An 11,237-nucleotide genomic window follows, 5' to 3' on the forward strand; every position below is an offset into this window, starting at 1 on the left:
AAGCACCAGTTCCACTGGAAGCAAAACAGCCCCTGAGCATAATGCTACCACCACCATGCTTAACAGTTCTTTACTCCTCCAAACATACCTCTGGTCATTGTGGCCAAACACCTTCATCTTTATCTCATCTAACCATAAAACTTTCCTCCAGAAGGCTTTTTCTTTGTTCATATGGTCAGCAGCAAAATTTACATGGACTATTTTGGAGCAGGGCTTCTTTCTTGAACAGCAGCCTTTCAGTCCATGGTGATATAAAACTCGCTTGACTGTAAAAAGTGACACTGATGTTCCAGCAGCTTCCAGTTCATGGCAGGCCTGTGCCTGGGTGGTTCCTTGGTTTTTCCTGGCCATCCAAACAATTTCCTCTCAGCTGAGAGTGACAGTTTGGGTCTTCTTCCAGACCTTGGCAAAGTGGCTACACTTCCCAATAACTTGTACTTACATACAATTGTTTGGACTGATGAGCCTGGAATCTGCAATTGTTTAGAAATGGCTCCAAGAGACATTCCTGACTTGTGTAAATCCATCAACCTCTTTTTCAGATCTGCACTGTGCTTCGTGGACTTTCCCATAGTACTGTGTGTTGGTCAATCCAATGAGTGTTGTCACTCAAAGCCCAATATTGCCATGACATTCATGTCCATGATGAGTGTTTGGAAACTTCCGAGTGCAACTGTATACTGTATATGCAAGTGTCTTAAACTAAAAATACTCTTAAAATACAAAAATACACTTACCGACCACGTAATTAGGAACATATGTAGTCCTGCTAAGTTATGTAATTATCCAATTAGCCAATCATGTGGCAGCAGCGTAACGCATAAAATCAAACAGATATAGGTCATATCTGTCACTCATGTCATATAGGTCACTCATGTCTTAGTATTGTGTTAGTAAGGAAGTCCTCACTTTTTGTTTATGAAAATATTACATGAGTTTCTGGATATTTAATTTTTCTGCTGATATTTACACTGAATTAAGTACAGTTTTGGTGCCTTAGGCAAATGTTCACTGTGTTTATGAGTTTTTTTCCCTGAATTTGTGATATTTTTCTCTTGACCCCTTCAGGAGTTTGTTGACCTGCTGAACCTTAAGCCAGGAAAAAAAGTCCTTGATGTGGGCTGTGGCATTGGGGGAGGGGATTTCTACATGGCCAAGGTGAGCCGCATGGTCGCTGACTGACTGGTCAATTTAACAGCATCAGGGTGGTAGGAGGGTTATACAGTGCATCTGGAAAGTATTCACAGCGCTCCACTTTTTCCACATTTTGTCATGTTACAGCATTATTCCAAAATGGATTAAATTAATTATTTTCCTCAAAATTCTACAAACAATACCCCACTATGACAACATGAAAGAAGTTTGTTTGAAATCTTTGCAAATTTATTAAAAATAAACAAAAAAAAGCACATTTACATAAGTATTCACAGCCTTTGCTCGATACTTTGTTGAAGCACCTTTGGCACCAATTACAGCCTCCAGTCTTTTTGAGTATGATGCTACAAGCTTGGCACACCTATTTTTGGGCCGTTTCTCCCATTCTTCTTTGCAGGACTTCTCAAGCTCCATCAGGTTGGATGGGGAGCATCGGTGCACAGCCATTTTCAGATCTCTCCAGAGATGTTCAATCAGGTTCAAGTCTGGGCTCCGACTGGGCCACTCAAAGACATTCACAGAGTTGTCCTGTAGCCACTCTTTCTTTATCTTGGCTGTGTGCTTAGGGTCGTTGCCTTTGTTGGAAGATAAACCTTCGCCCCAGTCTGAGGTCCAGAGCGCTTTTGAGCAGGTTTTCATCAAGGATGTCTCTGTACATTGCTGCATTCATCATTCCCTCGAGCCTGGCTAGTTTCCCAGTTCCTGCCGCTGAAAAACATCCCCACAGCATGATGCTGCTACCACCATGCTCCACTGTAGGGATGGTATTGGCCAGGTGATGCCTGGTGCCTGGTTTCCTCCAGATATGACGTTTGTCATTCAGGCCAAAGAGTTCAATCTTTGTTTCATCATGGTCTGAGAGTCCTTCAGGTGCCTTTTGGCAAACTCCAGGCAGGCTATCATGTGCCTTTTACTGAGGAGTGGCTTCCGTCTGGCCACTCAACCATACAGGCCTGATTGGTGGAGGTCTGCAGAGATGGTTGTTCTTCTGGAAGGTTCTCCTCTCTCCACAGAGACATGCTGGAGCTCTGTCAGAGTGACCATTGGGTTTTTTTCGTCACCTCCCTGACTAAGGCCCTTCTCCCCCGATCGCTCAGTTTGGCTGGGCGGCCATCTCTAGGAAGAGTCCTGGTGGTTCCAAACTTCTTCCATTTACGGATGATGGAGGCCACTGTGCTCATTGGGACCTACAATGCTGCAGAAATGTTTCTGTACCCTTCCCCAGATCTGTGCCTCGATACAATCCTGTCTCAGAGGTCTACAGACAAGTCCTTGGACTTCATGGCTTGGCATGCTTTGTTAACTGTGAGACCTTATATAGACAGGTGTGTGCCTTTCCAAATCATGTCCAATCAACTGAATTTACCACAGGTGGACTCCAATCAAGTTGTAGAAACATCTCATGGATGATCAGTGGGTACAGGATGCACCTGAGCTTAATTTTGAGTGTCATGGCAAAGGCTGTAAATACTTATGTACATGTGCCATGTACATAATTTATTTTGAATAAATTTGCAAAGATTTCAAACAAACTTCTTTCATGTCGTCATTATGCGGTATTGTTTGTAGAATTTTGAAGAAAATAATAAATTTAATACATTTTGGAATAAGGCTGTAACATAACAAAATGTGTAAAAAGTGAAGCGCTGTGAATACTTTCCAGATGCACTGTACTGTCAACGGCCTGAGTTTTCATTTGTCTCATTGCATTACTGTGTAAAATAGATTGGTGTTCTTATCTGGATGGTTTCCTTTCCTTGCACACTTGGTTTCCTGTCTTTGTGTGGTACTTTTCCCAGAATACATAGAGTTTTTCACTATTCTGTTTTTAATGATTCAGTTTTAACTTGGCTAATGCTCAGTGAAGACAGAGGTACAAAGCCATTTCATGAGTTTCTCAGTGACCTCACTGGCTGTTTGTTTGATTGACAGACCTTTGGGGTGGATGTTTTGGGAATGGACTTGTCGTCAAACATGGTGGAGATCGCTATGGAGAGGGCTGTGGCTGAGAAACTGCCATCTGTGAGTGACACTCATTTGGATTAATATACATTGAACAATCAAAGGCCATAGGATGGATTTTTTACAGTGATGTTATTACACTTCTTTTAGACTTAAAGAAAGTGACAACTAAATGTCCACTCTGCTTCAGGTGCAGTTTGAGATGTCAGACGCCACTAAGAGGACATTTCCAGATAGCACGTTTGATGTGGTGTACAGCAGAGACAGCATTCTGCACATCAAAGATAAACTCGGACTCTTCAGAAAATTTCATGTGAGAGTGTGTGTGTGTGTGTGTGTGTGTGTGTGTGTGTGTGTGTGTGTGTGTGTGTGTGTGTGTGTGTGTGTTAGTGCTGGTCGATTGCTGCATCAACTAAAACTCTAACTATAACTCTGAATTTCCGAACTCCGACTAGGAAAAACTAAGAAAACACTCGCTCAACTCGGAATTCCTACTCGGAAACCTCAACCCTCCTGAGTTCAGCAAGTGACGTTAAATCAACATGGCTGCTCACAGAAGCAGCAGTAAACAAAGTAGCACTTCTTTATTTTTTTTAAACGAGTTATGCTGTATACAGAAGTGCTTGCTTTAGATCAGCCACCATACAGACATTAGGTTGTTAAAGCTATAAATGTATATATACAGTTTTCAGTTATGAGGAGATAAACATACATCGCTCATCACAGTTAGTTGGCGAGATTGTTGCTAACAAAAGATGAACATTCAATTCAATTCAGTTTGATTTGTTTAGCGCTTTTAACAATAGACATTGTCCCAAAGCAGCTTTTCAGAAATATGTAAATTAGGGATGAAACGGTTACCGGCTTCACGATAAACTACGATAAAATTCCCTGACGGTTAGTGGTACCGTGTCACATTTAACCATCATTAAAACCATGTGCAATTATCGTGATTCATAAAACTCGCGGTAAATGCTGTCCACACACACCCAGCATGAGTCTGACGCAAATCCTTTGGTCACATTTTCGATTTTATAAAAATGCAGGGGAAACTTTATAGAAGATGGTAACCCTGTGTCTGTAGAGCTTTCCAGAAGAAAGTTGCTGCGAAAGGGGGCTTTGGTGCTTTTTCCTCTTTTCCCCCTCGCTTTTAAATCGCTTATGTGCAGCCCTGTGCATTTCACGTTCGCTTTTGAATGAGCAGCATTTGGGGGCAGCAATTGCTTTAATAGTGGGTTCATTAAAGGGACGTGCAGAAGGGGGGTTGAGTGGGGGGTGGGTATGCTCCGGGGGCTCGAGCCCCTGCCCGTTCTCTAAATTATTTAAAAGTGTCCCCTCAGCATTAATTAATAAACAGTTATATTACATAAAAAGGATTGACTCAGATATAACAAACATATTTCGACCTGTTACCTGTTACCCAACGTGCAGTGCTTGCGACAACACGTCACAATAAGAGTCCTCATATATAAATGTATAAAAAAAATGGCAGGAAAAATGTAACTTTTACAGAATATTAAACAATTATGAAAATATAAAGTTTATAAATGGAAATATCCATAATAAACTATACACAGTCTCAAATAGAGGCAGAACTAAAGTATTACAGTAATCCAACCTAGAGGTGACAAAAGCATGAACAATTTTTCCTGCATCATGTAGTGACATTATATTTTATATCTTAGCAATATTTCTGAGATGAAAGAAGGCTATCCTAGTAATATTATCTACATGAGCGTCAAATGAAAGACTGGAGTCAATAATCACACCAAGGTCTTTTACTGAACATGATGAAACAGAAAGACCATCCAGAGTTACTATGTAATTAGAATTCTTACTTCTAGGTGCATGTGGTCCTAGTAGATGTACTTCTGTCTTGTCAGAATTAAGTAAGAGGAAGTTAATAAGCATCCAGTGTCTAATGTCCTTTACACATTCCTCAACTTTAATAAGCTGGTGTCTCTCATCTGGCTTCGCTGAAACATACAACTCTGTGTTATCAGCATAACAGTGGAAGTGAATTCCATTTGACCCAGAGGTAGCAGATATAAAGAAAAAAGCAGTGGGCCTAAAACAGAACCTTGTGGAACATCAAACACCTCAGTGCATAGAGAAATCACCATTTACATATAAGAGCCAGGAGAGGGCCGTTCCCATAATGCAAATAACGTTTTCTAGTCTATCAAGGAGAATAGTATGATCAATTGTATCAAAAGATGCACTAAGGTCAAGCAACACAAGCAAGGAGACACAACCCTGATCAGAGGCCAGTAGTAGGTCATTTACTACTTTAACCAGCGCTGTCTCTGTGCTATGATGAGGCCTAATGGAGTTGCCATTGTTTCTTCCCCCCACTTTAGTCCGACAGCACAGAGGTTGAAAACAAAATAAAAAATCTTGCTCCGATCTCTTAAATATCACTGCCCTCTACTGGTCATGTAGTTTATTTTAGGCAATAAGCTTAAGTATCAGTTGTCAGTGTTGTGTGTCTCATTCTGTTTTGTGTTTGTGTGTAGTCATGGTTGAAGCCTGGTGGACAGGTACTAATCAGTGATTACTGCTGTGGAGAGAAGCCGTGGACTCCTGCCTTTCAGGAATATGTTAACCAGAGAGGTTACATCCTTTATACACCACAGAGATATGGCAAGGTGAGCCACCATAAGCTAGAATAATTGCACTTAACTCACATGGGACAAAAGTACTGACCTCAGATCAGGTCTGTTTTATATATTATTATAAAATATAGTCCAGTAGATATCAGTGTTGTCAAGCGTGGACAGGCTTCGGATGCAGGCAAACCGAAATCAAGCCAATAGACAGGCTTGTATCAGGTGAAGTATCAGGTGATCAGCAGACTGGTTTAACTAGACTACGAAGAACTCAATAAATAGAACAGACAAGGTCACTACCGGAAAACTTAAGGACTCGAGCACTAACTCAGTGGTGAGCACTTCCTCCAAGTCATCATATGTAAGAGTGATATGAAATGTCTATGAAGGCTGAACACACACACACACACACATTATATGTCAAAATGTATCCATAACATTTTCATGTCAGAAGCTCTTCATTTTTTAAGTCACACTGACAGCAAACTGTCAAGAACAAGATCGTCTGTATCTTGGAGGCTGGTCCATTAATTTGTTGACTTTTAAAAGAGTGGAGTGTATATCAAATGGAGTTTAATGCTAAATTCTAGCTCACCTACACACACACTCTCCAATTGTAATCAGTTTTCTGTGATAAAGCATATAGTGCATTGAACTGTCATCCTGCAGCATTGAAGGCTGTTCAATGAGGTAGCTTATTAATTCTCAGTGTGTTTTTAGCTATATATAATATAGGAAGAGAAGGAAGAGAGACAAATGAAAAACAAGTACGCTTAAAGAAAGCTAGAGACGCAGCATTCTTCATCATCTATGGAAAAAAAAGATAGAAACTGTCATTTGAATGAAACAGATTTCCTGTCACTATGTTTAGACAGTCATATGATGATGTGCTTCAGATCTTAGCTGAAAAAATAGTCACTAAAACACTATATTCTAAAATAGCATCGTTTAGACTTAATGGAACACAGATCTGTATCAAACAGAGAGGAAGTAATCTCACAGTCTATCTGTATAGCAGTACTGTTTTATGTTATAAATAACTTGTTGGGTTTGACAGTTGCGATAATCATTCCTAATGACAGTGTGTGTGTGTGTGTGTGTGTGTGTGTGTGTGTGTGTGTGTGTGCGCGTGTGTGCGGCTGTCTTTTAGTACTTGGAAGAAGCAGGGTTCACTAATGTAAGAGCAGACGACAGAACTGCCCAGTTCATTCAGGTGATAAAGAGTGAGCTTAAGAGAGCAGAGGAGATTAAAGTGGAATTTATACAGGTAAAAGATCTTACACACACACACACACACACACACACACACACACACACAGAATGTATTTAAATAACAGCTACAAATGCTCATTTATAGAATGTCACAAAATAATTTCCTATGCTTCACAGTATGAGAGTTTACAAATAGATCATAAACATGATGTAAACATGTTATGAATGGGTTATAACATTGCTCTGCCTCCATGCAGGAGTTTTCCCAGGAGGACTATGATACTATTGTAAATGGCTGGACAGAAAAGTTGCAGCGCTGTGAAACTGGAGATCAACGCTGGGGTCTGTTCTGTGCCACCAGAGACTGAGAGAAATAGAGAGAGAACTCCTGTATGTTCTATAGGTGCAATAAGAGAAAGCGCACAGCTGATGAAAATTTTACTTCAAATGCCCTAAGTTGCATAATTGTACAAAATACAGTATATTTGGGTTCTGTAAATGAAACAGGCCAATGCGGCACGGTGTTAATATTTAGGAATTTTTAAGCATTGTAATATTACTTAAATAAAAAAGAAATATTTTTCCCTTGTTCTTGTTGTACTTTTTTGTGTGGCATATTCTAGGCAGATAAGTAACAAGGCTATATATTTGGAAGATTATGGGTCCACTCCAAGAAGAAGGCTATCGTGAATTCAGAGTTGAATCTGTGGATTTGTCACTTCCAAGGGAAAAAAAAGATTACAGTTAATGAACTCGACCCCGGATAGGTCGAATTGGACATGAATTAGTTTTGTTTTCCCCCTGATGTTTTCTAGCTTGTGTTTTGAATGGTTACCTCTGCTGCTTCTAAGCCATAAAGCCATCATGGGCAACTAGAAACTGGGTAATTTTGCTTTCTCTGTTGCTTCAGCGTCATGCTCAGGATCATTGTCTTGTTGAAAGGTGAAATTTCGCCCAGGTTTTAGTTTCTTAGCAAACTGAATCATGTTTTGAGCATTTCCCTGTATTTTGGTTCTAGTTATCCTTCAGTCTTAACATGCGCCATCCCCTCTGATAAAAGCATCCCTACAGCATGACTGACACCATCATACTTTACAGGAGAGATGGTATTTCTCAATAGATTGGTAGCATCCGGTTTGCACCACACTACATTTTGGCCCAAATGCTCTAGATTGGTCGCTTCTGACCACTAAACATTTTGAAACTTGGTTCATATGGTTTCTATTAAATAATAGCTTTTTTCTTGCAGGCATCTCATACAGGACAGTTTTATGTGGATATGGACCAGTGCACCTTCACCCAAATTGTATGAAATTTGTAGGTGATTATTGTTCCTCTATCTCTTAAAGTAACAGCATTTAATAGTTGAAATTTAGGGATGTTCAACATGCTTTCACCCACTCTGACGGAGTAACAGTTCCGTACATCATAGACACACTGTCTGCACTTACACTTTGCCGTTTTGCAGATAACGTTTTTAGATTTAATTGATATTATTTGCTATAAAAAAAAAGCTCTAGCAGCCACAGAGTATTAGTTAACTAGCCCAATCTGGCAAACCTTTTAATACTACGGCCTGGTCCGCTTCTCCTCCCCCGAGCATGGAGCAGCGTGAATCCTGCTCCAATGGACGTCTGTTGGATCTTGTAGTAGTTCCCATTTTTGACCACGAGGTGAAATAATAACTCTGTAGAAGGTTATCAATGGAACATCGGTTTATATCTGTCAAATAGCTACATTTTAAAAATAATTGGTCACTCAGAAGAGGTAATTGGTATTTCATTTACAGCATTTGGCAGACACCTTTATCAAGAGCAACTTATAGTTATCTCATTTACACAACTGAGCAGTTGAGGGTTAAGGGCCTTGTTCAACACCCAGCAGTGGCAGCTTGGTGGTGCTTGGAATTGAAATCATGAGGTCCAATGTTCAATGAACAGCTGATATAAACAGCGGGGATCTGCCCCAATGTATGCTATCTGTCCCACCTGCCCCCTGTATGATCCACCACAGAACAATATTGAAGACTTTCTAAACCCTATTTTTGCTGTTATTGCTTAATTACATAATGTTACTTCTTACTATGTAGTCAGTTTCACAGAGTCTACTGTGTTCATGTGATATGTGACTATATTGATGATGAATTTGGTGAAGATTTTCTTACGTCCTGTTATTGAAATCTGATTGAATGATGCCATGAATAAGTATGCTACAAATAAATCACTTTTTAAACAAATCACTGAGAATGATGAAAGTAAGGGTCATGCTTTTGAATATGATAAACATTTTCATTCATATATACACAATCACCACCTTGAGGATTTTAGACATGTATCATGTGTTTTCCTTTTTTTCATTTTTTAAATTATTGGCACGAATGCTTAGACAGTGTGGACATTCAAAAACTATCCCATCTCAATTCACTGTATGTACACTCCCCTCCGGAATTATTGGTACGGCAAGGCCAATCCAATTGTTTGAGATTATAATGTGAATTTGAGACGATAGATCAGATTTCAGCTTTCATTTCCTGATATTTATATCTAGATGTGTTAAACAACTTAGAACATGGCATGTTTTGTTTGAACCAACCAATTTTTCAAGTGATCAAAAATACTGGAACACATGACTGACAGATGTTTGTTGTTGCCCAGCTAATTAATCCTGTTAGATTAATTACAATTAATAGCTCTGAATGTCTACTCTTGGTTTGAGCCCTGGGTTTCACCTGTAAAGACGGCATTTGTTGTTAAAAAGGATAGACCTAAAACATAAAGACCAGAGAGCTATCTATAGGAAAAAGCAAGCAATTTTGAACCTGAGAAAAGAGGGAAAATCGTTGGGCACGAACATTGGGCATAGCCAACACAACAATTTGGAATGTCCTGAAAAAGAAAGAAACCACTGATGTACTAACAACGAGACATGGAACAGGTCAGACAAAGTAAACATCAGCAGTTGATGACAGAAACACAGTGAGAGCTCTGAAGAAAAACCCCAAACAACAGTTCGGGACATCACCAACAACCTCCACAAGGTACCTCAATCCACTGTTCAAAGAAGATCTTGAGAACAGAAATATAGAGGCCAAAGCACAAGATGCAAACCATTCATCAGCAGTAAGAATCAGAAAGCCAGATTGTAATTTGCAAAGAAATATAAAGATGAGCCACAAATGTTCTACAACCAAGATGAACCTCTACCAAAGTGACAGACAGGCCAAAGTGTAGAGAAAGAAAGCATCTGCTCATGACCCAGAACATACAAGCTCATCGGTCAAGTACGGTGGAGGTAGCTTCCCGGCTTGGGTTTGAATGACTGCTTCTGGAACAGACTCCATCCATCTTCTATCGCTTACTCCTTTTCAGGGTCACGGGGAACCTGGAGCCTATCCCAGGAAGCATCGGGCACAAGGCAGGGTACACCCTGGACAGGGGGAACAGACTCACTAATCTTTATTTGACGATGTAACTCACGATGGTAGCATCAGAATGAATTCAGAAGTCTTCAAAAACAATCTGTCTTCCAATTGACAGAGAAATGCATCCAAATTAACTGGGAGGAACTTTAACATGCAGCAACAGCAAAACAATGATCCAAAAAGCCCTGACAACACAACAACTGACTTTAGACATGAACCCTGAAGGAAGAACACTGACAACAACCGAAAGAAGCTGTGGTACAGTGTTATTTAGGCCAGGGGTTCCCAAACTTTTCCAGGGCAAGGACCCCCAAATGGCATAAACATTTGACTGAGGCCCCCCTTCTGCAAGATGTCTTTAAAACACATTTTTTAAAAAACAGACTTTTGAATATATCCCCGCTTTTTTTATTATTATTATTATTAATTATTACCTCTTTCATCTTTACATTACATTAGGAACTGATTATGTGTGTGTGTGGTTGTCTGAGAGTGAGAATCATGTATTTATTCATTTTTCACACCAAATTGTTGAGGCCCTCCGAGCGCCCCCAAAGGGGGCCCCAACTTTGAAAACCACTGATTTAGGCTACTTTAAGACTATCTGTTCCAATACCTTTGCTCAGCTAAAATTGGGTTCCCTGCCACCAAATGTGTCATGTTCTAATCTGTTTAACACATCTAGCTGTACATATCAGGAAATGAAGGTTGAAATTCTGGTCTATCATCTCATATCTCAAACAAAAGAACTGACCTTGCTGTTCCAATACTTTCGTAGGGGACTGTAAGCTAACTCGGCTAAAAGAAACTGAAACACCGCCTTCCAGGTGAGGTAAGCAGCTCTAGGAGGTAATGTTGTTGTCCAATCTGGCAACCCT

General features: G+C 40.0%; 1 protein-coding gene across 2 annotated transcripts in view; it reads left to right on the forward strand.

The window, feature by feature from the left end:
* Positions 1-7,527, forward strand: part of pmt (phosphoethanolamine methyltransferase) — a 29,321-nt gene extending 21,794 nt beyond the window's left edge. For both annotated transcript variants that reach the window (XM_053685571.1, XM_017485764.2), the window contains exons 7-12: positions 1,069-1,158; positions 3,088-3,177; positions 3,308-3,430; positions 5,634-5,765; positions 6,877-6,993; positions 7,196-7,527. In XM_053685571.1, the coding sequence (XP_053541546.1) occupies positions 1,069-1,158; positions 3,088-3,177; positions 3,308-3,430; positions 5,634-5,765; positions 6,877-6,993; positions 7,196-7,306 (663 nt within the window). In that variant the 3' untranslated portion in view covers positions 7,307-7,527. The remainder of the gene's footprint in view (positions 1-1,068; positions 1,159-3,087; positions 3,178-3,307; positions 3,431-5,633; positions 5,766-6,876; positions 6,994-7,195) is intronic.
* Positions 7,528-11,237: the final 3,710 nt, after the last annotated feature.

Source organism: Ictalurus punctatus, chromosome 14 (genome assembly GCF_001660625.3).
Source record: "Ictalurus punctatus breed USDA103 chromosome 14, Coco_2.0, whole genome shotgun sequence".
Classification (NCBI taxonomy): domain Eukaryota; kingdom Metazoa; phylum Chordata; class Actinopteri; order Siluriformes; family Ictaluridae; genus Ictalurus; species Ictalurus punctatus.